The sequence below is a fragment of the Microtus oregoni genome, unplaced genomic scaffold (genome assembly GCF_018167655.1).
Source record: "Microtus oregoni isolate MIOR12 unplaced genomic scaffold, Mior012 000003F_ref0000135, whole genome shotgun sequence".
NCBI classification, from domain to species: Eukaryota; Metazoa; Chordata; class Mammalia; order Rodentia; family Cricetidae; genus Microtus; species Microtus oregoni.
This window is the reverse complement of record NW_024543062.1, coordinates 60848450-60876428: the sequence shown is the minus strand read 5'-3', so window position 1 is coordinate 60876428 and position 27979 is coordinate 60848450. Positions and strand designations below refer to the sequence as shown.

The 27979-nt window shown below is 46.3% G+C and overlaps 1 protein-coding gene across 9 annotated transcripts; it reads left to right on the top strand.

Moving 5' to 3' along the window:
• Positions 1-141: 141 nt before the first annotated feature.
• On the top strand, positions 142-27806 carry Pfkfb2 (6-phosphofructo-2-kinase/fructose-2,6-biphosphatase 2). 9 transcript variants are annotated; one of them, XM_041648384.1, is made up of 18 exons: positions 201-760; positions 1385-1529; positions 2696-2821; positions 9207-9332; positions 9810-9906; positions 10279-10345; positions 10478-10552; positions 10904-10960; positions 12177-12301; positions 15067-15274; positions 15647-15793; positions 16622-16726; positions 17368-17497; positions 18182-18244; positions 18669-18733; positions 19319-19498; positions 20114-20180; positions 25785-27806. In XM_041648384.1, the coding sequence occupies exons 3-18, from the start codon at positions 2716-2718 to the stop codon at positions 25805-25807; spliced, it is 1641 nt and encodes a 546-aa protein (XP_041504318.1). In that variant the 5' UTR covers positions 201-760; positions 1385-1529; positions 2696-2715; the 3' UTR covers positions 25808-27806. The 9 variants fall into 9 exon arrangements, with proteins under 9 accessions (XP_041504315.1, XP_041504318.1, XP_041504317.1 ...); XM_041648383.1 differs by having other exon boundaries at positions 20110-20180; XM_041648385.1 differs by lacking the exon at positions 20114-20180.
• The last annotated feature ends 173 nt before the right edge of the window (positions 27807-27979 follow it).

Here is a 27979-nt window from a genome sequence, read left to right as displayed (position 1 = left end):
GTAAGGGACTGGCTTCGGCTCTTCCCGGAGTTCGGGCTCTTAAAGTGGCAAGGGCGGCTGGAGCTGGAGGTCGGCCAACTTTCCCGGGCGCTGCGGTGTGGTGCCCTTGGCGTCCGCCAGCCTTTATGCTCCGGGGAGGAGGGCGGGGAAGGAGTTCCCGAGTCTAGCCGAGCAAGAGTCACCTTGCAGGGAGGTCGGAAATGATGAAAGCAGCCCTTCAAACACCAGGAAAAGCCGACTCACGGTTGAGAAGGTAAACACATGCCAAGGAAGGTCACAGGACCTGCCAAGCAGTCAGGGACTGCTCACGAGCCTCGTGGCCGCACCGAACTGATTCATCGAGGCTAAGAGGACCGGACGACCGGACTTCCTCAGTGAGACGAACTTGAAAGCGTCCCTCTGCCACCTCAGAAAGACTGTCTGAGGTCAGCAGCTGTGCCTAAGGCGATTGCCTCACACAGGTGGTGGCAGTGTCAAAGAGGACGAACTGCCGTCACCCCGATTCCAGTCCGATTCCTGGGATCCCGACAGGAAGTCCTCATTGTGGCTGAGAGGCAGAAGGCGGGGAAGAAGACACACTAGACACTCCAGGCACACTAGCCATTGTCCAGCTTTGTATGCTGAGAGGCGGAGACTTAACACTTCAAAAAAAAAAGTGTACAGTAAACGCCAAATAATGACGGGGTTTATAGCATGCTCTAACACGCTGGGGTTGTAAAAACGCATACTCGGGCCGTCTGGAAGATGACCTGATATCCAGGTAAAGAAGAAACGAGTAGAAGCACCTTCGTTCGTTCAGTTTTCAGCCTTTAGCTAAAGCAGTAACCACCCCGCCCCGCTCCCACACGGGACTGTCACGGAATCAAGCACCAACGGTGTGCTGGGGGTAACTTTGAAAAGTAGTTCTGGAACGTGGAAAACCCACTGAAACAGCCCCCCCCCCATGACTCAATTACAGCCAATCTTTTCCTCCCCACCCCGACACCAGAATCAGGTGTACTTTTCCTCCTTGGTTCTTCAATACGACCATAGATAATATAGTCTGGGTCAGGGTAGTGGGAGGAAATAAGGAACGTGATTTGGAGTCACCTGGGTCCAGGAACGCTCCTGGTTCCAAGCATGCGTGGCTTAGGTTCTAGGATCTGATCATAAGTTGTAGTTAGCTCTTGCACCCTAGTAGCCAGCAAGGCATATTTAAAAGCAAATGTCTACCTCCCCGGTCTTGGGAACCATCAAGTCTAGCTGGGATTCAGGAGTGAAGGCGTTAATCTTCGTTTTCACCAGTTACCCCCACTCAAGATGTCAGTCAAATAGGTCTCGCGAGAATAAGAAAAAAAGGTAAGGCTTTTTGTAAACCCCGCCTCCTGCTCAATCTGTTCCCAAGCAACGATGCCACCAAGCTCCACTGAGTCGGCTGGTCTGGGAACTGGCAGCCTTAGGCGATCACAGGTCCTCCCGAAGCTAAGTCGGCTTCTCCGGCAGCCCGCCTCCTGCCCTGCAGATGCTTCATTGGTCCAGCCTGCCTCCAGGTGAGGGCTGACGCGCGGGTGGGCGGAATCAAACGGAGCACGTGATTTGCCCCCACCCCGGGAGCCGGGACTTGAGTCAGTCTGCCAGGTTGGTTCGCGGCGCTCCGGTGGCGACACCAGGTCCACAGCCAGGAGGGCGAATAGGGCAGGTCGAATAGGGTGAGCGATAGTTGAGCAGTCTGGACTTGAGGATGGGGTGCTGCGCGGGCGCGGTTAAGCTGCAGAGCGGTGGTGCTCAGCCCATTCGGGAAGTGTAGCTCTCCCGGCACTCCTGGGCGTGCAGACCTTCAGGGACGCTGAGCCCCAGCTGGTGCGAGCACTGAAGAATCTGTACTGTCAGGCGAGGAACAGTGCAAGGGTTTTATTTTATTTATTTTTTGGCTTTGTTTTGTTTTTTAATAGTACCTTTTGTCTTGAGTGAGCGAGCTCCTCGGTATCTATCTGGGTTTGATACCTGAGCCCCGGTCCTTCCCTCCTTAGTTGATATTAGGACCCAAGACTTATTGTGCAGGTAAGTCATTTTCTTCCGCTGATCCCAAGGGGTGAATAGGAGAGGGTAGGGAGGAGGACTTGAGAACGGAGAACACCGGAGGAGAACTGAACCTGCTAGGGATATCCCAGTCCGGTTACAGTTCATCCTTCAGGGAACACGTTTCTGCCCCTGCCCTTCTATTCTCACCACTGTTCCCATTCTCATTTTTTTTCTCTCTGCAAGATTGAATTTTACCTTTGGCTCGAGATTGCTTTCCTGACAATGCCCTTATTCCCACCTCCACATCACTTCTGGTTCCCTCCTCTGTTCTCTTCATAGCCTTAAAACTAGAATGTGAGGTCAAGAAAATTGGAGAACTTTAGTTGGTTATCTTTGATTTGTTTATAAAACAAAATGGAGTAATCATGATAGGAAAATCTTCTGTTTAAAAGATTGTTGGAAGACTTGCAGGATCTGAGATATAAGTGTGAACAGGTCAGCAAGCAAATGCAAAGTTGGAGTGTGGCTCTATAGGCGAGCAGTCGGGTGTGTGACTTGTCCAAGAACAAGTGTCTGAGTTGGGAGGAAGAGGCTGGACCTGAATCTCCATAAGGGCTCCTTGCTTGTATCACACTAATCTCTGTATTATTTTTAGGGACGCTTTCCTTGTATTTTCTTCTCTCTCTTTCCCCAGGTGCCTCCTGAAGAACTACCATGTCTGGGAATAGTTCATCTTCCGCAGAACACAGGAGCAGCAGCAGTAGCAGCAGCAGCTGTAAATCTCACACCTCAAACCTTCGGAAGGCCGGGAAGAAATGCTGTGAGTTCTGGAAGACAGCCCCCTCGTAGGATTTTTTTTTTTCTTTTTGTCCTGGAATTGTATTTGTATTCTAGACGCTCTCACACTGTGGGAGCAAATAGTAATTCTTTGGCATGACAACTTACATTTGTTTATTTTGTGACAGGGTCTTACTACAGAGCCCTGGCTTGCTGGGTACTCACTGTGTAACTCAGGTTGCCCGGTGACTCATGAAAGTCTCCTTTTTTAACTTCTTGAGTATGGATGTGTGCCACTGTGTCTGATGTTTGTTGGAGGGGGCCGCTCATTGGTTCTTGGCTGCTTGGCCCATTGCTTTAGCTTCTTATTGGCTAACCCTTACATCTTAATTTAACCCATTTCTAGTAATCTGTGTATTGCCATGAGGCTGTGGCTTACGGGGAAAAGTTCCGGCGTCTATCTCCAGCAGGTCTACATGGCTTCTCTCTCACTCTGCCTCTGTTCTCCCAATATTCAGTTTAGTTCCCCCCTCCCCCAACAGGCCAAGACAGATTCTTTATTCACCGATGGTATTCACAGCATACAGAGAAGAATCCCACATCAGACAGAGGATTTAAAACAAAGTCTACAGTGGGCCATTTCCTGCCCCAAACAAGTAGGCTTAGTGAGTTGTGTCTTTGGAGCTTGACTGCTGTGTGGTCCAGAGTTTCTTACTGCTTTCATTAGATATGGGAGCACCTGCCTGATGTTGGAAGCTTAGAACAAGTTGTTATACACGTAGGATGGCCGAGTGTCAAGGTACAGGACTAACATGGGGCTGTCAGTCTCTCAGTTTCCCTTTATCTCCTGGACTGTGTTCTAGATCCGCGATACTCTGTTGCGGGCAGAAGCCAGGCAGGGTGGTACACACCCCTAGTCCAAGCCCTGGTGAGATAAAGGCTGGGTCAGAAGTTCAAGGTTGTACTCAGCTAGGTACTTAGCTCAGAGTAAGCCTGGGCTACTTGAGACCTTGTCTCAGAAAACAAGCAGGTATAAACTCTTAGAGGTCCTGTTACTTAGGGCCTGAGGGGAATGAGCCCTGACACTATCAGTGTCTTGGGTGCCTTACATTCTTACAGGGTTAGCCTTGCATTTTGCAGATTCTTTCACCTAAGTGCAGAGATGGCGGAAATGGTGGCAGGGGAATGAAGAATCTTTTCTCCTTCCCCTGACTTTACATTCCTAAGCAAGGTTCTAGAGTTCCCTAAAAGACTAGGGCATTGGTCCTCAGATAGTTCTGGAACCCTCAGAAGCGTTTTAGCACTCTTGGTCTTCGTTATGGAATACACCTTCTTTTGGAACCCTTCTGGTCAGTTCTCGTTTTAGGAAGAAGTGCGTATGTCTGTGGCGGGTGGAAGGGGGTGGGGTCAGCATGAGACCAGGTCAGCATGAGACCAGGCACTCTACCCCAGAGGCTCCGTCATGGTGTCATGCTCTTGTTTGTTCTGTGCTCTTTTCTCTGCCATCCATGAGATGTGTCCTGGATAGATGCAGTCATAGTACTGAATTTGGCATACCTCTGTGGATAGGGTCTCCCTTCTTTGCCAGGGCAGGAAGCCAGTCCCGAGGGCAAACTGTGAGTAAACTAGGCAGCAAGGTGCTTACTTGTAGCCCCTTCAGTCACACTGCTTGGGTTTGAATAGTGGTTTTACTGTTTCCTAGCTGTGCTCCCGTGAGCAATTTGTTTAACGTTCCTCTCCCTCAGTTTACTCCCCCCCCCCTTTGGCCTTCTATCCCCTGTGGCCCCCTTCTATCCTTTCCTCTTTTCTTCCTTCAACAGGTCCCACTATGTAGTCCAGATCAGCGTTAAACATGTGATTTGCTTCCCTTAGTTCCAGAGTGCTAGGGTTATAGGTGTCCACCGCCACTCAACCTAGTTTACTCTGTTATAAAGTGGAAATACTCAAACGGTTCTCCTGGGAGTGAGGTGAGAATTAGATAAGTCCATACAGACCAGCACTCAGATGAGCGACGGAAGTAGCTGCTGCGTGTCATTTTTCACAAGTGACTCTACCTTTTCTGTTTACTCTTGAAACATAAGTAGAATTAGACTCATTATACTCATCATTTAAGAGCCTGGTAAAGAAGTGTTTTTCAGTGAAGAATGTTTCCTATTGTTTGGCAGTATTTTTACTCACATGTTCTGACCCAGTGTGGCTCTCTTAAAGGGAATGTACCCCTGTTACTAGAGTATGTAATCCCAAAGACAGTGGAGAGGGATGGGGGTGCCATCAGAGCCAGCTGGCTCACATTTCTGCCTCACTGTCCAGTAGCTGCTCCTGCGTCCCTAACCCCTCCATCACTCTTCTACCTGGTGCTTCTGATTATGAAGCCAATTCTAGGTCTCCTTTATCTTCTCTAGATTCCTCCCTGCTCCTGGCCCTAGCTGTTCTTTTCTAATCTCTGCTCTTTTAAAACTGCTCTTTCTCCCCAGCTCAAGGACTCTGAGTTGTCATTTAGTACCCTGCCTTTCTTATCTCATGGTTGGACTGAGATTGCGAGATCCTTGGGAGAATATTAGTTTATTTTCTCTGCCCTGCAAAGACTCAGCAGTTTGAACGTCTTGTTCTGGTCCATCCTCCTAACGAGAGTAGATACATAGGCTCCTGTTCTGTTCTGTTACTGTGTTCTTTTTCTAAACTTCACTGAGCAGTAGGCATCATTCCTGAGTTGACAGACCTGGACTCACCATTCCGCATGATGTGGAGAAGGTAGGTTGTTATAGACTCCCTGGCTGCCTTGTGCTGCTTTATTTATAGCTCAGCTGCTGTCTCTTTGCTGCTTGTTACACCTGCTTGCTAATTTTGAGTCTGGGGAGTGACTGGACTTTGCTTCAAGGCCAGAGAATGACTATAAGGAGCCAAGATCTCCAAGGAGCCTTACTGGGACTTGAGTTGTTCCTGGGATGGGGTTGTAGGTGTGCTGGCTGGGGTCCTTTTAAGGTACCTAGGTGAGTGGTCTCAGGAGTCTCTGAGAGCAGGAAGTGAGGGTTTTGTGTGCATTCCTTATTAAGCCTTTTTTCTCTTTCTCATCTTTTGGTTTCCTTTTATTTTTAAAATATTTTGAATAATAGATCTGGAGAAGACAAGTATGTAAACCCTACTTACAAAAGTAGTACATGTTGAGGAAAACTCACCTAATTCCAAAAGGAAACATGGAAAGTAAAATCTCTTCCAATTTCTCTTATCTCTGTTAAATTCACTTCTCTTAGGTGTTTAGTTCTGGTGTATCCCATTACCAAACATAGGTAGACTTATGATATACTTACTCTGTTCTGATGCCATTTCCTTTGTAAGTAGTTAGGACGCATTTTGCTCTTTTTTAGTTTTCTCATGTTGGCGAATCCAGATTGACCTCCTTCTACATTGAGTGAATCTCAACCAATTAACTGTCCCAAAGAATGCTTCAGTGGACACCTTCATACTTCTGCATGCTCATATCAGCAGTGCTCTCACAGAAGTAAAAGGAGCATTATAGACCCAGTGGTGTTCCTCGGCCGTGTTGTATGTGTTCCTTGAAGCTTTCGGGCCTCAAGAGATGCTTTTGCTGGAGGTTGGCTATTCCTAACTAAGGCTGCATTGCCTGACAGAAACCTCAGTTTTCTTTTTCTTAGTATTTGGGTACAGTTCTTTGAACTTGATTCTTTTATACTTATCAGTTAAAACAGCAGTAGATAATCAGGTTTTATAACTTTTAATGAATAAAATTAAGATAGCAGTAATGATAATGTTTTATGGGTTGCACGTTCAAAATACTGGGCCTGTTTAATGTGGATAATGGAAAATGTCCTTGATGATGAGGGGACCAGGAACCGTCCTAATTGCTGGCCCCTCCCAGACATCTTCCCAGATAAGCTGGAGAACATAGTCATGTTTTCCACGGGACCTTTTGTTAGGTGCTAAAGTGATGGCCAAGAACTAGCAGATAAGGCTGAATAGGCAGTCATGAGATCAGTAATGTGGTCAAGAAGCCTGACCTTGACTTTCTTCTGTGGTCCTATGGGCCAAACTGTTAAGTTCTCTGGGGTTTAGTTTTTCCATTTATGTGAAAGAAACTGTAAGGCTCTCATTTTGACTAGGCATGTTTATAAAGAGAAAATGAGTTGAAGCCTGGTAAACTAGGTAAAGAAAGTTTAACTCAGTATAAAAATGATAGAAGAATTTCAGGGTTGGAACAGTTTTCCACTCTACGTCAAGAGATGCTGTGTATCTCTAGGTCAGTCAGTGTGTGAAGTCCCTGCATTCACGCTCAGGGGTGCTTCTACTTAACAGGGCAAGCTCCCAGGGTTACCAGCTGGCAGTGTGAGGTGGGAATAGTCTTTGGGTTTTTGTCTTTGTTTTTTGTTTTTTTTCCCCATAGAAAATGAGAAGCCCTGGTTTTAGCAGGAATGTGGGTGTGCGCGCATGCACATTCATGCTTGTGTGTGTGTGTGTGTGTGTGTGTGTGTGTGTGTGTGTATGTGCTTGCGCACACGTAGCTGCTCTAGGCTGAGGCAGGAGGCGCCGTGCTGAACAGTTGGGATATGGAGTGCCTGTGTCCAACCCTGTTTCCTTCTGTTGTTAGCTTTCTCTGCCCAGCATGGGGAACACAGAGCAGCTCCTCTCTGGTTTCTCTCTGAGCAGCTCCTAAGCGTGCTTTCTCTCTGATCTTCAGGGAGGGAAGCAGCTCCTCTGGGGGACGTGCCTAATGGGCTAGAAGATGTGGACAGAGAGGCCCACAAGTGCGGCTAATGAGCCGAGTCAGCCATGCTCAGAGGAGAATGCATTGAAGCTGAAGAGCATGAAGACTGCTCGGACCTAATGCCAGGCAGGCTCTTGCCTGCTGGGGTCCATGCTCAGGGACTAATGCCCACAGACCTACAAGGTGCTGTTTACTCACCTCTTAGCTCCTTGTGTAGATAGAGATGAAGGCTGCTTAGACTGCTCCGTGACCTATGTTGCTGGAGCTCCTGTCCAGAGTCAGCAATTTCCCCTGTGCTACAGGGGTTGGACTCTTGGTCAGTGGTCTCCTAGTTCTTGTTGAAGGAAAGAATTCATAGAGACATTTAATAGAATGCTTAAAAAAAAAAAGCTAAACAAAGTAAAGACTCTAAGGAGACTGAAGTGGCCGTCTTCAAGGCGGGGAGCAGCCCAGTGGGTTCTGAACTGTGGATCAATTAGGTGGGTGCCTTTCTCCTCCCACATCATGGTGGGCCATATCTCCCTTTTAGGATGTTTCTTCCCGTGATCCCTGGAAACGGGGAGGTGTCCCAGCAGCAATGCACATATATTGTAACGAGGATGCAGACCCTTAGTACACATGTGTGGGAAAATGCCCCTCGGTCTTAGTTTCTGGCACAGTGAGACCAGTCTCACTGAAGCATTGAAGATGCCTGGCCTCAGAGTGGCGTTGTCACCATTAGGTGACACATGTTGCAGGATCCCTTTGGAAAAGGAGCTGGAAGCAGAAGGTTAAGGTAGTTTTTCCCCCCTTTTCTTGTCTTTCTCAATGGAGAAAGCCTACAGTCTGAGCTTTCCCTGGTAACATCAGCTGGGGCTTGGCTTCAAGAAAGGAGCTGATGAGGTGCAGGTCTTTTCTCCACCTCCGCTCTGGGGCAGCATGTGCAGGGAGGAGACAGTCCCGTGAGCAAACTGAAAACGGCCTCTTGCTAGGGAGACAAACTGTCTGGGAAGCACAGGTCTGGATTCCAGTGTTTGTGCTGTACAAGTCACTAACTGTCTAGGCCCTGGTATTTGTAAAGGAGCCTGTACTGTAAAGGAGAGAGGTTATCCCTACGGAAAGGGCACCACCAGTCATCTGCCGTCGTGTGAGCTGTCGAGGCAGGCAGGCCTCCAGGTCTTGTGCTGGATCCGAACCTTTATGGAGTCTCTTCAGACCTTTATCCTGCAGGCTTTGGCTACCGAATATCACTGTGGTTTAGAGATTAAAGTGGAGGAGGAGTTCATGACCTGAGTGTTGTGGCCAAAACAGCTCGAGGCAGGGTTCGTTTTGCATCAAAGGTTTGCCTTGGCTCTGGAGGGATTTGTGGGATCCTCCAGGGAGGATCTGGGACTCTCTTAAAGTCAGTCTGGTTTGGGGTGATAGAATCGTAGCTGCAATGTTATTAGCATTCTCTCTCTTCCTAATCTTTACTATTTTTTTTTCCCATCTTGGGAACTCTCTGAAGACTTGGGAAAAAAATGCCTGGGTGTGGGTACTTTATGGAAGTCTGCATGACTTTAACTCTGTTTCAAGAGGATATGCCAAATTTAGCCACAGTTTGCCATCTCATTCTTCCTGAACCTTCGCCCTGTAGATTTCTGTGATGATGACTATGAAGTTCCTCATGTAGACATAAAGCTCAGGAGACATGTAGTCATTTAGCTCTGCCTGTTTCATTTTCTTTTAGCATGGGCTTCCTACATGACCAACTCCCCAACCCTCATTGTTATGATTGGTTTGCCAGCCCGGGGTAAAACTTACGTGTCCAAGAAACTAACACGCTACCTCAACTGGATTGGGGTACCCACCAAAGGTAGGTGCAGGCCATTCATCCCTTGGGAAGGGGGTTGATTAGTTCTGGAGCCCCACAGGCCTCTGGGAGACTTAGTCTTTCTAACAGCGAGGTCCTATAATGCTTCTGATGAAAGTCAAGATTGCTTCCTCATTTACTGGATTTGTTTCCTGTCCTCAGACATGTCTCCTCCAGGCCTAGACAGATCATCCTAATTTTGATAGAAGTTTTCAGAATTAATGAGAATATGATATTTCAGAACCCTTAGCATATGTGCCCTGTCTTTGAACCTTAGTGGTACCCTGCTTAGAGAGTAGCTGAGGAGAGAGAAGCTCAGCTTTAGACTTGCCCACATTCTTCTTATAAATCAGGGCTTTAACCCAACTTGTCTTAGTTTGGTATTGTTTGACATACAATGGTGCTTTTTCCATCCCATGGGCCACTCTGTTAGGCCAAGACGTCTCCTTTAGTGGGGCCATTGTACTGTTTTTCCTGCAGTGTTTAATCTTGGGGTCTATCGGCGTGAAGCAGTCAAGTCCTATAAGTCTTATGACTTCTTTCGTCATGACAATGAAGAGGCTATGAAGATCCGCAAGTGAGTCTTTTCTTTTTGTTTTAATGGTGTGAGACTGAATGTGTGAGGGCCCCCATTTTTCCTCCTGAAATGTCTTAGGAGCATTTTAATGGATGTGATTCGTTTATAAGATCAGCTTGGGTTAGGTGGGTAGCAGACAGGGCTCTAGAAGATGCTTTTGTGTGATGCCTAAAGAGGTATAAGGCCTATAAATTGGACAGGGAGGAAGTTGTAGGACGGTGTGTAAACTTCCATGGGAAAGCTGAAAGATTTAGTTAGGGGAAACATATCCGTAAAGAAATCGAGTGGGAAGTGACTCCCACACTGTGTGTGTTGTCTCCAGCCTCGTTTGATCTTAGCTCTTTTTGCTGATTTCCTTTGTTCTCATGGCAGACAGTGTGCTCTGGTAGCACTGGAAGATGTTAAGGCCTATTTTACTGAAGAGAGTGGGCAGATTGCGGTAAGCCTCGTCTGCTTCCCCTTCATTGCCACTCTCCCAGCATCCTGGCTATTTATCTCCACCTGGAGTCCGCCTTGGGCACCGTTTCATTTTTCTCCTCCTGTTCATTTACTTTGTATGCTTTCTGCCTAGGTGTTTGATGCTACCAATACCACTCGGGAGAGGAGGGACATGATTTTGAATTTTGCTGAGCAGAATGCCTTCAAGGTGGGCTGACTATGCTTTAAGAAAAGGCAGGAGCGGGGTGGGAGCTAGGATGGAGAGGTGGGACTGTCGATCCCTTTGACTCTGATGAGCACAGGATTAGGATAGCTGTCTGGTTGTCCACTTGGGGCATATGCCGAGGCCTCAAGTGTTTTTGTTTAGATCCTTTCTCTGACCTTTATTTGGCCTGTAAGGTCCAGGGTATGTGGTAAGATCTGTTTTTAAAGGAAGAGGCCTTGAAGGCCACTTTATGAATCTTGAAGGTGTGGTAGCTGGGTGGAGTAGGTGAGTATGTGCTTTCAGTTAACAACCTGACATTTTGACGTGTTTATCATGCCTTTGCTCCATGGCCAGGTATTCTTTGTGGAATCTGTCTGTGATGACCCTGATGTCATTGCTGCCAATATTCTGGTGAGTGTTATCCCTGTCACCTGTAGTCACTCAGTCTGTGTGTGTGTGTGTGGTATGTGTGGTGTGTGTGGTGTGTGTGTGATATGTGTGGTGTGTGTGTGGTGTGTGTGTAGTTTATGTGTGTGGTGTGTGTGTGGTGTGTGTGTGATATGTGTGGTGTGTGTGGTGTGTGTGTGGTATGTGTGGTGTGTGTGGTGTGTGTGTGTGGTGTGTGTGTGGTTTATGTGTGTGGTGTGTGTGTGATATGTGTGTGTGTGTGGTGTGTGTGTGGTATGTGTGGTGTGTGTGTGGTGTGTATGTAGTTTATGTGTGTGTGTGGTGTGTGTGTGGTTTATGTGTGTGGTGTGTGTGGTGTGTGGTGTGTGTGTGGTTTATGTGTGTGGTATATGTGGTATGTGTGTATATGTGTGGTGTGTGTGTGTGGATTCTGGGTAGTGAAAGAAGGAAGCAAACAGATCTTCTTTATCTGAGAATATTTTATACCTTTATACTCTTCTTTTGGGAAAAGAACCTGGGCCTGCGGGGAATACACTAAAAATGAGTTGCTGAATGGGGAACACCTTAGACTGTGGGTGTTCTGGCTTTGTGTTTTGATCTTTCCTGCTGGTAAGACCTAGATATTGTGCCAGATTAGACTTTTTTCCTGTTCAGTCACCCTGATAGGAAGGTTATTTATTCAGTAGTAGTCTAATGTTCTGATCAGCATTGACTATTGCACTCTTATGCCCTGTGGGCCACAGCACCAGACAGTACTCACTGGATAGGCTTTTCTGTTCTGTGCCAAGTAGGCATCTTTGTATGCTTTTCTAGAGGTGTCTTCCCATCATAGGAACTGGAGTTACTTTATTTGAGGAAGAGGCAGTAATTCCTAAGTCAAATACCGGGTCATATACCCTATTCTGCGAAGCAGAAGGGGGAAATTGGAGCCCATTCTGTGTTTGCGGGCAAATACATAAAGGGGCCAGGGCTCAGAAGTAGTATTAGCAGCGTGACTCCCTCTGTCCTTTGGCCAAAGGCAGGCACATGACTCCCCAGTTGTCTTCTCTTTCTTGGTTGCCAGGGTCACAGGACAGGATGAGGGAGTCCAGTGAGTGGGGAATGCCAGTGCTCTAGTGAAAAGCTGTGTATGGACTTCTTCTGTTTTTAGCAGCGGCTGTTTGTCGGAGGCTGTTAAGAACAGAATTCTGACCAGGCCCTTATGTTCCTGTGCTTTCAGGAGGTAAAGGTGTCAAGCCCTGACTACCCTGAAAGGAACAGGGAGAATGTGATGGAGGACTTTCTGAAGAGAATCGAGTGCTACAAAGTCACTTACCAGCCCCTTGACCCAGACAACTATGATAAGTAAGGTTCAACACCATGATCTGAGGGTTGAGGCAGGAGGAAAAGTGTCATTCTCCCTGCTGGTCTCTAATTGTTTCTGGTAATCTAAACCTATGATATTTATGTCATTTCACCGAACAAGGTTTTTATTGGGATACTTTCTTAGTTAGGTTACCATTGCTGTGATAAAACACCATGACCAAAAACAAGCTAGGGAGGAAAGGGTTTATTAGTCTTACACTTCCATATTGTAGTCTGTCGCTGAAGGAAGTCAGAACAGGAACTCAAGCAGGGCAGGAACCTGGATGCAGAAGCTAACTGATGCAGAGGACATGGAGGGGTGCTCCTCATGGCCTGCTCAGCCTGCTTTCTTATAGGACCCAGTATCACCACCCCAGGGATGGTACCAACTACGATATGCTGGACCCTTTCCCGTCAATCACTAATTAAGAAAATGCCCTACAGCCTGATCTTACCGAGGGATTTTCTTAATTGAGGTTCTTCCCTTTCGGGTGACTTTAGCTTATATTAAGGTGACATAAAACTATCCAGCACAGATATTTATGTGTGTTGTATATTTTACATATCCATACTTAACCTGTGGGTTGGGACCTCTTTGTGGGTAGAACAACCCTTTTACAGGGGTTACATATCAGATATCCTGCATGTTAACATTTTATATTATGATTCATAACTAGAAAAATTACAATTATGAAGTAGCAATGAAAATTTTATGTTTGGGGGTCACAACATAAAGAACTGTATTAAAGGGTCTCAGCATTAGGAAAGTTGAGAACCACTGCTCAAGAGCAAGGGTTTCCATCTAAGTGTTAGTGACATTTTGAACTATGGAATTCTTTGTTATAGGGGAACACCTCCAAACTGTGACAACTAAAATGTTTTCAGATATTGGTAGATGTCTCCTAGGGACCCAAATCATCTTAAGTTAATAAGTGCTGCTCCAGATTTAGCAAGTCTGAACTAGAATGCTATAGGATATCTCTTAGAGATGCATCATCATTTTAAAGTTTATCATACATAATTTGTATTTTAATATATATGCTTATTACATATATATTACATAAATTCAGGGACACTGCCTAGATGAAGGAGAAATGTCTGATCAGTGCTAGCCATCATGACTGTGGTAATGTCTCATGGCAGCGAGGCATGTAATATAGATTGATTTGCCTGGTGTGGGGTATAGTGAAATGTTAAGCCAATCTTGCAGAAAAGCAGTGTATATATGGAAACCTGTGAGAACACTGGCTTACGAGATCGTGTGTTTGGGTTTTTGAGACACAGTCCATGCTGCCTTTAACTTGCTATATATTATATAGTATAACCTCGAATCCCTAACCCTTCTTCTCCCACCTCCATAGTGCTGGGATTATATTTCAATGAAATAATATTATACCCACTACTTTTCTCTTCACGGTGGCAGAACACTTGGCATAGAAACTCTGGGAGGAGTTTGTTTTGGATTGCTCGTCAGCATGTAACAGCCCCCATGATAGGGAAAACATGGGAGCAGGACTGGCTCCCACTCGTGCTAGTGGAAGGGTGCTGCTTGCTTACCTCAGAGGCTCAGGAAGCAGAGAAGTAGCGCTCACCTGACTTTGTCTCCCCTCTTACCCCATTTTTTGAGTCAAGATATCACTGTGTATGTGTATCCTTGAGCACAGGGCAGTGCTAGTGCTGGGGTCACAGGTGTGAGGCCCCATGCCTCGCTCCATTTTCTCTCCTGATTGAGTCCAGGACCCTCGAGACCTGTCCAGTCAGGACGAGGGTTCCTCCCCTATTTAGTCTCTGTGGAAACATTCTCACACACATACCCAGGGGTGTGTCTCTTGTGCCCAGTCAAGTTGATTATGAAAACCAGCCAGCACAAGTGTGCATAGCACAGTGTTAGATCACTGCAACAAGCTCATTAGATTTTTGAGCTTTTCATTTTCTTCACATGGAGTTCCCAGAATACAAATATTGAGGAGCATTTCTATAATAAGTGACTGAACGGCACTGCCCTAGATGTGGCATCAGGAGATATTCCAGAAGGATATTTATGTTTATAAGTATATGTGATTATAGATTTTATCTCTGGTGGTAGGTCAGTGGGTGATTTACTGTATTGTATCTTTTTCTCCTGATCATTATTTTGAATAAGCGCTCATTACTTTAATTTTAAGAAAAATCCTCTGGCCACAAAGCAAATAGCAGCAGTGTCTTTGAGAGAGGTTGATTAGGCGGCTCAGGGTGCAATAGGTACCCTGGCTAACTCGCCCCCCTTTCCAGTTGTTGCTCTGTCTAGATATTGACTACGTCATGTGGGGGTCCATGTGTCTGTCTCACCAAAATTTGAAGTTAGCAAAATCTTCAAGTCACTTAGTCTAGGTCTGGGAAGCCTGGATTCTGTTTTCCATACTTACACATATTTCATGGTACAGGATAAACACCAAGGAGAGAGTATATGCTTGTTGGATGTTCAATAAATTGTATGCTGTCTTAATTTAAAGATGTAATCTATCTCTTAACATTTGGTTGTTCTATAAATATGGCAGTGATTGGGAGAGAAGGAAGGGCTGATAGGGGTCTACCAGTCAGTATACAACTCATTCTCCCCATACACTTTGTTCATTTGTTTGGAGTCAGGGTCAGACTCAAGCCCTATTCCCTTAGCCTCCAAAGCACTGTGTTTCAACAGGTGCCGATAGCCTTGCTCCCCTGACCGCCTCACTCCTGGCTTCAGATGTTCTTACTGTGAATTTCTTCTTCGTACCCTATCCCAGGGATCTGTCTTTCATCAAGGTGATAAACGTAGGCCAGAGATTCCTGGTCAACAGAGTCCAGGACTACATCCAGAGTAAAATTGTCTACTACCTTATGAATATCCACGTCCAGCCTCGCACCATCTACCTTTGCCGGCATGGAGAGAGTGATTTCAATCTCTTGGGAAAGATTGGGGGTGACTCTGGCCTTTCACTTCGAGGCAAGCAGGTGAGCAGTTAGCCAGCAGGCTGGATTTCCTGAGCTTAGAGTTAGAAGGGCGTGGTGGAGGTCATCTGTTTTATCCCCTCCTGCTTAAATCCCATTTGGGCTTAGGCTGTGGTTTCACTGACAGTGCTGAGGATGTTCTCTGCTTACTGTACCTAACTCTGGATTGAAGTGCGGGTCACTTGAGACCCTTTCTGCTGTGATCATTCAGCCATCAGAGATTACTGGGCACTATGTGTGACGTGACACAGAGTCCTCCAGCTGAATTTCATTTCCTCTTGGGTTTATAGTTTGACCATGACTAGTAGTCTCTGTGTGTACTGTGTGTGTGGTGTGGTGGGTTTTCTTTGTTTAGCTTTTATTTCTGAACCCTAGTTTGCTCAGGCTCTGAAGAAGTTTCTGGAGGAGCAGGAGATCCAGGATCTCAAGGTGTGGACGAGCCAGTTGAAGAGGACCATTCAGACCGCTGAGTCCCTCGGGGTGACCTACGAGCAGTGGAAGATCCTGAATGAGATTGATGCTGTGAGTGGGGGTTTCTCATCGACACTTCCAGAAGTTACAGTTTGAGGAGCTTAGAGAACTAGAATCATCAACTAGAAACTGAGGAACCTGAATCCAGTCATTTCAGAGGTTAGACGAGGAAGGGGTTAACTACTCCTCATCAGGGCTTCCTGACTGCTCTCGTACCTGAACCCAAGGTGAGGTTCACTCCAGTCTTTAACTGAACCGCTGGTGCTTGCAGAGACTGGAGCTAACAAGGACTTATTTTGTAATTCCTAATTACCCAGTTCTGGCTTTAATCATCCAGCCAGCAGTTCTGAGAAAATACTTAGCCAGATTTTTCTTGGCATTCTTTATTGCTTAGCTCAAATATATATTGCTTTCTGTTTTATTGGTACCAGGACTCACTCTAATCCAGGTTGTCCTGTGTTAGAGCTAATGATCTTCCTGCCTCAGCATCCGAAATATTGTGCTGACAGACATGGACCACCATGCTCAGCTTAGCTGCTTCTCCTTCCCTCCTTCTCTTTTATTCATTCCACAAGGGTTCTCTTCCCCTCAGTTTCTCTCCTCTGGTTCCTGCTCCTCTTGTCCTGCAGACTCTTGCTGACCTGTGGCTTTCCTTGCAATAGTAGGACAGAGTGGCCGCTCAAGCTAGAGAAACCACCTCTCTCTGAAGTGCCTCGTTTCCACGGCACCTAGTGACCCCTGACTTATGGCCACAGGCAGGTGCAGCACATGGTGTCCACACATAGTGAGGCACTGCTGTTCTTCAGAGTCGTGGTCCTCATCTGGGATGTGTTGATGTCGGCCCGCCCATGTCCTGATGAGTCGGTATTGCTCTTGCAGGGCGTGTGTGAGGAGATGACATATGCAGAGATTGAGAAACGGTACCCAGAGGAGTTTGCCCTTCGAGATCAAGAGAAGTACCTATATCGATACCCTGGTGGGGAGGTGAGGCTTTGTTCACTTGGAGCAGCTGCCTGCTGCTTGGCTGGGCACTTTTCTAAAGGGGAGGAGAAGGGGTGACTTGACAGTCCTTTGTTCTCCTGCCTTTGGCCAGCCACACCTTAATTCAGCCTAGACAGTTAGTGCTTTACATTTCGTTAGCTTTTGAAGCTCTCTAGGGGACAGGGTGACAGAGAATGTTAAGAGTGAGCGTGATCATGTTGCCTTTTTTGTTCTCTTCCCTCTACTCCACTCCTACAGCAGATAGAGTGACCAAGTAAGTGTGGGGCATGGGTTTCTTCCTTACCATGTTTTAGCTGCTGTCCTTACTGAAATGGCTTCCTAACCTAGGGTACATGTGCCGAAGGTAAATGACATGTGATGGCAGAGGTTCAGGAAGCCTATTAGTGTCTGTGAGTAAAAGAGAAGTACATTGAATTCACACTTGCATTTCTTGAACTGTGGTTTTGAGTCTAAATATTGCTCTTGAAAGCTCTGGATAGTCTGAGGGAACCAGGGCTGGAGCCATTAGGCAACACAGAGGCACCATGCCTCCCAGAGTAGTCTCTCGATTCTGGAGCATAGCCAACTACTTGGCTGCCAGCATGCACCTGGCCTCTCACCAGCTCTCCTTTCTTGTTCCGAAGTCATACCAGGACTTGGTGCAGCGACTCGAGCCTGTCATCATGGAGCTGGAGCGTCAGGGCAACATCCTCGTCATCTCCCACCAGGCTGTCATGCGCTGCCTCCTGGCCTACTTCTTGGATAAAGGAGCAGGTGCTGTCTGAGGGAAGGGATGGGGGAGGGGATAAGCACACACAGAGGGACAAGGCTGGACTTGGTGGTACCAGGATTCTTGACCACTGGCTCTTTTTTTCTTCCACTCATATTAAAGTGCATTCTTGAGGCTGCAGTGTGGAGCTCCCAGCAGCCATTGGTCAGCCACTCCAGTCTGCTGCCACCAAAGCCAGCAGTGAGGATGTCTGATCTGATGCTTCCTGATGTGCCTAAGGGCCAGCTCCAGCTGGCATTGCTGGCAGCATCAAGGCGGGTGGCTGAATAGTGCAGTTTGTCTGTCTAGCTCTTGCGGGTTGGTTACTAGAACTGTCTTGAGCCTTCGGGTTAGGGTAGAGCACTTGTTTTAGAACAGCAGCAGGAAGCACTGCTGTGGCCTGGCCGCTTGAAGCCTTTGACTGCTTTTGAGTGCTCGGGTAGGCCATAGTCGTCCTTTCCAGGAGGCCTTGGCTGCAGAGCCCCTTCCTTCTAACTTGCATTTCAGATCTACATTGGCCTTATTTCCTTCCTTATCACTCAGCAGTTTGCCGAGTTTAGGGGAGGGGCTGTGCTGCTCCAGGGGATGGTCAGGGAAAAGAATTCTCATGAGCCCCTTAGATCCTCCTTTCCTCAGATGACCTTATTCTGTATACTAAGACTTTGCTCACCGGGTCTTTCTTCTTTCAGATGAATTACCGTACTTGAGGTGTCCTCTCCACACCATCTTCAAACTTACTCCTGTGGCCTATGGTAACTATGAGCTTGAGCTGGTGAGAGGTGGGGACTGAGGAATGTTAGGATAGACAGCTCTTTGTAGAGTAGGAATGCTCTATTAGTAGCTTGCACTTGAAAAGAGCATATGAATATGCAATTCTCTGGGAGTACACGTATGCCTCCAGCATGTACTCGACCATGCTGGGACTGAAGTTTTCTTTGAGCTGTTTCTTGGTGGCTTTCTCTCTTCCTTGTCCTCTCTACCCCTACCCTCTTTTAGTTGGTTGTTTATTTCTTGGTTTTATTTTGTTTTGTTTTTTGGGACTAGTTGAGTCTAGCCTGGCACTCCAGGTAGTGTGGAACTCATGACAATCCACCTGCCTCAGCCTCCAAGTGCTAGAATTTCAGGAGTCAACCACCTTGCCTAGCTCTGACAGCTTTTCTTTCCTGCTTTTTTCAGGTTGCAAAGTGGAAACAATTAAACTCAATGTGGAGGCTGTGGACACACATCGTGACAAGCCAACTGTAAGTATTTCCTGGTTGCCTTGAGTCTTTGAATCTTTGTATCCAGAGACTTGGGTTTCTTTTATGTACAAAGAAAACAAATCCAGAATTCGTGGCCTGTAAAGGTCTCCTTACTTCTGAGAGGGAAAGATGAAGGGATTTTTAGTTCTTCTAAATGAGTGTCTCGTTGATGAATCTTAGCCCTGAGAGTTAGCTCCTGGGAATTGAGTTCAATATAGAAAGCGTTTGGCTGAAGTGAAATGTATCAACTCCCTTGCTGCAGTCCCAGGGATGTCTCCCTTTATAAAGCAGGGTCCAGGGAGTCACTGCCAGTATAGTCAGCAGATGCAGGTCAGCTCCTTGGTTTGGTCTTGGTAACTTGTATGGTCTTAAGCAAACGCCTTTGTTGACTCCCTTACTGCTCTTCAACGTGGTCCCCAGAGGTCTTCTGTGATGACCCTTTTATTCCTCTGGGGCCATGGGCCCAGACTCTGCCCTGCTTGGCCCCGTGTGTGGAGAAGCAGGAGGAAGACGGTTAGGCTCAGGAGCGTGGGTAAGGTTTTGGTGTGGCTTTCACGTGTGTGGTGTCCCTCCATTTCCAATCAGCACAACTTCCCCAAGAGCCAAACCCCTGTAAGGATGAGAAGGAACAGCTTTACGCCTCTGTCCAGTTCGAACACAATAAGGCGTCCAAGAAATTACAGTGTTGGGAGCCGGCCCCTCAAGCCCCTCAGCCCTCTCCGAGCTCTGGACATGCAAGAAGGGGCGGACCAGCCGAAGACCCAAGTCAGCATTCCGGTGGTGTAATTGTGTGTTTCCCTCCAGCTTTGGCCTCTTGCCCTTGCCACTAATCAGCCAAGAAGTCATTTAACTTATACCCACTCCAGTCCCAGCATTAATCTGAACGTGGAATATGAGCTCATGCGTGTGCAGAGCAGCCTTAGACATTCTCTAGTGTAAACACCTCAGCCGGGGGCAAGATGGCAAGTTGGGTCTTTTTAGGACAGGTTCCCAGATGGGATGGTCTGAAGGACGAGGAGCCAAGCATGAGTCATGGACTTGGTTCTTCTGTTTCCTCATGTCTGACCCACTAATGTCTCTGTGAAGTGTGTGTGTGTGGTGGGGGGGAGAGGGTGGGATGGGAGGGAGTGCTGAATAGAGGGAGATAGAAAACCCATGTGTCCTTCACCTGCGTCCTTTTAATCTGTCCCTATACCCCATTTGACTTCCGTGTCTTACAGCTTCGCTTTGGGTTGTCTGGGGTGATGCATGGCATTGTGGTGTCTTAAAGTAAGGGATGGCTGATAGGAGTCTGAGCCCCATTGTTGCTGTCTGCAAGTGGGTCTGGATCTGCACTGGGAGAGTCTTTTTCCTTTCCCTTCTGCCTTCCTCTCCAGCCAGGTCCTGCAAGGGTCAGCCCAGGCTGCAGAACATCCACAGAAAGCCCTGGAGTTTGCAAGTGGACAGGGTGAGAGCTCTTGCCTCTTTCCATGAGAAACAGCCCTGAGTTCTTGCTGTCCTGGGGAGCTGGCTCTAAGGATGTGGGCATGTTTTGGTTTGTGTTACTAACTCGAGGAGCCAGAAAGTCCTTTGTTGGCTGTGGAGTGGGGCTGGGTAGGATGAAGTCTAGTTCTTACAAATTCACGGTTCAGACTTTTTGTCCTGTGGCTCTCAGTTTCTTCACAATTCCAGTAGCTTTCATGCAGCCCATGACCTTTGGGACTGTGTAAAGGACCAGGATCCAACATTGAGCCCTGAATGTCTCCAGGCAGAAGGCAGGGTGGTCAATAAGTTCAGTAAAGCTGCTTACCATTTACCGATACTTTTAAGAGTAATTCCCTTAAGCTAAATTTTTACATGAAAAATTAGTTTTTGAGCATAAAAAAAGTTTTGAATTTAACCTCTCTTATTGGGGCATTTTGCTTATATTGAGAAACTATCTCAGTAGTCCAAGTTGTCTCCTGAGGCTTGGCTCTCGGAAGTTTATATGTGTCTATTGCTTAGGGGGGATTTTCTCTACAGTGGCCCAGGGCCCTGTCTGTTGAGCTCAGTACCAGTCCACTGAGTTCACTTTTCTAAGGGACAGATCTAAGGGTCTCAGGAGACTCTTCAGAAGAGACAGGTGACTCCCTACCTCTCAGTTTGTCATGTGGGGCCAACTGGTGAGAGTAGGGTAGCAGTTTTCTATGAGATTTTGTCTGGGGATAAAAGCTTTTTGCATGGTTCTTATCCAGAGACAGACTTCAGAGTGTTCTGGAGAATGTTTGAAAGACATACTTGCCTGGGTTCCCTTGGTCAGGCTGAGCACTGTGTCAGATCTCTGTATTGGAGCCTAGATATGTGGGTGTTTAAATTACTTCCTTAGTGGTCAGCGCACTGTGGGTCAGAAGGCCCTTGAGGGGTTGGGGCGATGGCCCAGATGTTAGGAGCCGTGCTGCTCTGCCTCTCTAGCGCTCCTGTCAGGTGCTCACAGCAGCCTGTAACTCCAGGTCCAGGGGATCGGATGCTCCCTTCGGGGCTCCCCAGGTGCTTTCATATGTGCAGCTCATACACACATAGACATAAATAAAACTAAACAAAATATTTTTTAAATCTCACTTTATGAAGCTGGATAGAAAATACCAGCATATTGTTATCTTAGATAAGTATGTATCAGACTGGAAATTCTGAATTCTTGGTTCTGACGCTGGAGCAGAGCACAGTTTTGAATGAGTTACCCCCTCAAAGGCAGGCTGCTTTGTTAGAAAGGTATTTTAGGTTCTAGCCCCATCTTTTCCCTTGGCATTCCAGGCGATGTGCAACACATTACTGACTTAAACATGTATCCTTGGGCCCACACTGAGAATTCATGCAAGCTGAAGGTACACGGAGATAGAGCCATGAGCTGATGGAGGTCATCATCACAGGCTACTGACTTCTGGCCTTGAGCCCTCCACCCTTCCATCCCACATAGCTGCTTCATTCTGTTTCAGACTGCCTAGATTCCTGAACCTTGGCCAAGACTAAGAAACTGGCAATTCCTGTTAGGTAGTGTTCATTGTCCCCTTTTGACCTCTGTTTGTGGGCACTGGCCTTAGGAAAACACATGCAAAAAGATAAAACAAAACAAACATTTTCAATTTCCTTGCCCTGGAGATTACAAACAAAACAGCAATAACAACAAGCCAACCCTTAAGAGCCAGGCATGGGTGTGTGTGTGTGTGTGTGTGTGTGTGTGTGTGTGTGTGTGTTTAGGGCCGATCAATAGGGATTGGATAACCTATGGGGGCTTGTTCTGGAGAAGACTGAGTCTCCCTCTCTCAGTAACTGTTGATTGCCTGTGGCTCTTCATCTAGAGGGTTTTCATTCATACACACGTGTGTGTATGTGTATGTATGCATATGAATACAATAACAACTAGAAGGGATTAAGAACTTGAAAGAGAGTAGGGGAAATTTTGGAGTTGGACAGGGAGTAGGAGGGCTAGAATACAGTACTCATGTATGAAATACTAAAAGTAAAAATAAAAAAGACAGGAGATGTAATTGATAAATTAATATTTGTAAAAGAAGCAAACAGGCTAGAAGAGCTGATTTGGGGTAGAGGATAGCCTGCCTTCTGGCTGTTTTCTTGTTCTATGGATGTGAAACCCCAAGGTTTGGGATGTCTTCTCACAGTGTGAGGATGAGATGTGGGCTGGCACTTTTACATGGTTCCCTTGTCTACTGCTTAGTCAGTAGCAGCTCTGGTCTAAATTGGCGTCCAGTCCTTTCTTCTGTTGCCAGGTAAGAGTAATTCAGAGCTATTGAGTGGGGAGAGGAAGAACCCTGACCCAAGAATTAAGGATCTAGTTGCAAGGGGAGACTTGCTGACCACCTGGAGCTAGGTTCCCCTGTTGTAAGAACCGTTTATAGGGGTGGTTCACTGGATGATCATTCTGACTCTGTCTACTCCTCGCTCTTTCGGTTTCCCCTGTGTTAGTTCGCTTCTGGTACAAGAAGAGCTGGGGTAGTCTTTTGTTATCCCTGGATAACAGGGAGTAGAAGTTGCAGCTGAGAAGCAGCAGGGGTTTCAACATCCTTGAGCTTTTAGAGCCAGATCCTTCAGAGGAGCAGAGCAGAGAAGCAGGAAAACATTGGAAAGGACTCTTTTTCCAGAGTTGAGGGAAGTCCCACGTCTCATCTTTCCCGTTCCCCTTGTTACTTGCAGGTAGGAGATTACCCTGCTATGCTTGTGTCTGTGTCACAAGCCCTACGGAGAAGAGTTGACTTGTGGGTACCCTGTGTTGAGGCTTTCAGTTTTGTTCTCGAGGGAATAGGTGAAGACTTGAATCTACCTATGTAACTTCTACCTGTGTACAATGGAAGAGAAAGGAATATTTTGTATTTATTTGTTCATTTATTTATTTTTAAACTCAAAGCTGAATGAAACCCCAAAGAATCTAAATTTAGAGAACTGTTTCTGTCCTATCTTGTTTCTACTGACCATCGATGTAGGGCCTCTTCCCTTGGTAAACGAGTCACTGCATCATCTCTAGACACGCTATGTGTGTGCTCGCCACTCCCGCTGGCTCCTAAGAGCATGTTTGTGTTCCTAGACCTAATGGTGGAACTTCAGGCAAGAATCTGAATAGTCCTCTTTGAAAGCCACAGTTAATCCTCAGGCACCTCATTTGAGAAAACAGTAATTGTTAAGGAATAAGTCTGCCTGATGATTCTTCTGGGACACATGTGAGTTCTCTGAGTTCCAGAGCAGCTCTTTAGCCTGGAGTGACCGGTGAACAGGGAGTCCCATGGGCAATTGAGGTAGCTCCAGTGATGGGTTTCATGTGCATCCCCCCACCCTTCCAGTCTCAGAAGAACATTGTACTTGTTGAAGTCTCAGTCACCCAGTTTTCCTTGTATTCGTTTTGTTTGTGTTTTAAAGCTTTTTTATTTTAAAATTATGTAACAGTTGAGCCAGGTAGCAGGCCTTGATCTTGGCTTTTCCCTAGAAGTGATGGACACTCATTGGAAGTGTGGCTAAGAATTTCATTTTGTAGTGTTGAGAAGACGAGAGGTCTGTTTGCCTCCTGTCTCTCATGTCTCTGTCCTGACTGGTAGTCTATTTACATTACTGTAATTCCTTCAACCAAGGAACTGAGTATTTTGCATGTTTCCTTTATGAAGAAGTTCTATACACTGGACTTTTTATAGATAATTATTATATAATAGTGACCAACTTCTCATTATTTTTTAAAAGATGATTTTGTAGATTGCGTGTGATTTTGTGAGTCTAGCTAAGGTAATGTAAGAGCTGTGACTTATGGAAGTCACAGTAGCAGTTAAGTTTTGACTCTGCTTGAAGTTGCTTCATCCGGTCTGCTGCTTACAAGGCAGGACTTCCCTTTTCTCACCGTTCCTGAACCTAATGTGTCCTCAGATGACCCTGTCACGGGCCACTGTGTCCTCACTGAGAGTGCTGCTGGTTTTAGTCTGCTGTGCTTGTCCTTAATCTTCTACAGAGGGAAGTGTGCATTCACAGAGTGGTCCCGAGAGTGGGCCAGAGTAGTTCTTCCCTTAAGCCTCTCACCGGGTGACTAACAGTCAGGTGACTCGGTTTTTAAAGAGGCATCAGATGTGGTGATTTCCCTGTGGCAAAAGCAAAGGACCAATCACAGTGGGGCATGTGATACAGAGAGGGACTGAGCACTGCTGGTTTGGATGGAAATGGGCTGAACTTGGGAAGCCCAGTAACAGAATTTATTGCAGATTTCTTAGGCACAGCTCTGCTAAAAGTGAGGATATTAATCCTTAGTAACATTCTGATTTATTCTTGTGATATTGATAATGAAATATTGCATTGGGTCCATTTAATGTGTATATAGTTGTATTTAAAATGTGTTTTATGTGCATGCCTGTATAGAATGGGTTAATAAAGTTGTTGAATAACTTGACCTTATCTGAAGGCTTCTGGTATTATTTTTATTATTATTATGATAATGATGATGATGATGATGATGTTTGTATTTGAGTTCTTCTCATCTACTGTCTTCCAAAACTGTCTCATACTGGACAAACTGAGACTTAGCAAACCAGTTTAAGTTCTCAGAATGCCTGGAGTCCAGGGTCATAAGCATGGCTCTTTACCACCACCTTCTGGGCGAAAGTGGGAAGGACATTATTGGCAGTGCATCAACTTTAGTTGTCAAGTCCCTTGCGCCTTCTGTACTTGTGCAAGAATTAAGAACCACAATAGAACACACTACATGTAACTTTTGTTATATGTTGTAAAGAAAATTTTGGGAGTTTTTTAAGAATTTGCCAAGCAGTTGTTTCTAAAATATGTCCTGCCTGTTTCTAAGCAGACTTCAGCCAATGGTATGAGATGGTACCTAATTCCTGGAGCAGAAGACCAATGGGTGTCCACTGTTCTCTTGCCTTACCCCACAGGGCACTAGCAAGGACCCAGAGCTCACTAGTAATTCAGAATCAGAGGCTTCCTTCCAAACTTACTAAGCCAGGATTTTAACAAGATCCCTGGGTGACTGAATTCATAGGCACGTTTAATATTTCAGAAACAAGCTTTCTAAGGGAAAGAATTTCTTACAAGGTAAACATTAAATACCAGTTCATGGGAAGAAGTTGATCTACTCTGGCTGCTGATTTCAGGGTGGACTGGGGTAACCATAACAGTTGTGACCCTCCTCAGAAGCCATATAGCCTGTGGCTACATTGCTACTGTGTGTGTGTGTGTGTGTGTGTGTGTGTGTGTGTGTGTATGTGTGGTCTCTTGGCTGATACAGCATTCATCACCGCAGAGATCCAACCCACCTCTGCTTTATATCTCAGATATGTAACTTAGAGTCCAGTTCTGACACAGACGTGTGCCCTACTGTTGTCATAAGGTCAGCTTCTCTGTGAAAGAAGCTATTACATGGCTAGGCCATTCAAGTTTACCTGAGTCCCCAGAGTCAAGGTGTGTGCGGGCACACCAGTGTGTCCTCACATGCGTTTGGATGTGGGCACGAGGGTTGGGGATGGATTCTTCTGGCTTTTCTTTGTTCATCTCTTGGCTGTGGTGTAATGGCTCTGCTTCTCTTTCTGATTCCTAGGAAGTACAGAATGTGCTGACTGAGCCTAGACGCCCCTCAGTGGCGTCCCTCACACTGCTCTCCTGATTGTGTGAGCTGAGGCCAGACCTCTCCGAGGAACTGGATCTGCTAAAAAGCCTGGGATGCCAGCATCACTGAGGCTAGAACAGGAAATTAAGCGGGAGCTTCTCCTTTGAGGCTTCTGGAAATGAGGCCTGGAAAACCTTCACTATGTTTCTTTCCCTCCTGCATCACAGGCTCATCACTGCATGGTGCCTCAGAACTCTTCAGCAGCCGAAACGGTTAACTCTTAACCTCAGTTGACCCAAGTTTGCAAATGCCATTTTACTTAGGCATTCAATATTCTACCTAGGACCGCCTGCATCCTTAGCTGGAGATTTGCCCGACCTGCGAATGCACTGCTTTAGGACTGGTTTCTGGGTGAGGATGAACTTCAGGAAGGCCCTTTTGCTCAGTGAGCGCATGCGTTGGAGGCGAGCAGGCTAAAGTGCAATAAGAGTGTCAGTGGTTACCTCTTGCCATGAGAGAAGAGACAGGTGACCAGGTAGATAGAGGCTGTCAGGAACTCGGCTCTCAAGTGCCTCTTCTCTGGTGACAGGAGAGTAGTATCCATGGCTCCGTTTTTATGTAGAGAAGTTTTTCCTGCTCCATATTCTTGGCAGGGTCTGGCTGCCAGGCTTCCCCAAAGGGGACCAGCCTTTACATTCTCTTGTAGCTACTGTTTTCTCTCTGAGGCTTGTGCCTCACATGGCCAGAGAGGACTGATTCCGTACCTCCTGAGGGGTCGGGAACGAAGGCTAGATGGGACCACCTCTATCCCACCGGGAAATAAAGATGCCTTCTTGATAATAAGTTACACTGGGGATTTTTTTCTTTTTAAATTTCAAAATGAGCAGAGGCAGACATGGCCCTTGTGGTCTCTGGGAAAGCCGTGGCCATGACTGCAGGAGCAGTGGTCCTGCGATGGGTGCCTCTGTCTGGCTGTCGCTACTGTGGCCAGCTGGTCTCCCCCACGATACTTGACAAATGCAGCGTGGTCTCTGTTTGTCAGTGAGTGGCTGCCCCTTCCAGACGAATCCAGTTGCTGTAACTAGATCACTGTCAAACGTAGACACGCTGTCACTCCTGATGCACCTCTGTTACTTATCCCTGAGGAACAATGCAGAAGCCACCGTGTATGGTACCTTACAAATAGAATCTAGTGTATTGTCATTTTATTTTTATTTGTTTCCTTTTCACTTGAAATGCTCACTTGTTGGGCAGAGAAATAGTATAGCAAGAAAAGTCCCGAAACGCAGCTTTTTCTACATTTTTTTTTTTATACTGTGGACAATACTGGAGACGGTTACCCAAGTGGGATGGGAACTGCAGGCAGTTCAGTGTCTCCCAACTTGCAGCTTGCTTTATATGCGCATCACCTGCAGGGAGGCCCCATGCCCTGCTTGGTGTAGGCAGTTTTCCCTCGGCTGCTTGCAGCACATTGTAGGACAGGGCTGCCTTCTGCATTGAAGTACACTCCTTTCTGATGATCAGATGGTATTTTTATGAAGCTATTTATTGTGTGTGAGGATTTTGCATGTATTTAATCAGAATGTCATGTATGTTCTGTGTGCTGCTAGCCGTGTAGGTGACTTGAATCCTAAGCCTAATATCCGTAGTAGTATCACCCTAAGTTAAATTTGTAGAGCATAAGTGCCGATGTGTGTAAAAGATGACAATGATGTTATGGCAGTGCATTTTGAAATGTTTTCATTGGTTTTATTACAAACCAAGAGATGTATTTCTCTGGAGAAAAATTCTCTCTTGGATAGTAAAACCATGCTGAAATGTCCGAGTTACGTAAACTGCTTTTGTAATAAAATAAAGTTATTTTTAATTAAAAGGTGCCATGAAATGTTCAATTCACGTACAAAAAGGCATCATTTGGTACATTACAGATAGACAAATGTTAGTATTTTCCAAAGTGTACTCGAAAGTTTCTAGAGAAATGGTTCTGAAGTTATTAAATGGTGTCTATATCTCCAGCTATTACAGTATCTGCAGTTGGTGACTGTCAGGATCCTCTAGCAGTTCAAAGTCAGCAGGCTGTGAGAGCCATGGCTAGACATTTATTCACTGATTTACAAATATTTAATGACTGCCTATTGATTGCCAGCTGATGACTCAATCCATTTTTGGGAAGCCACAGACAAGCA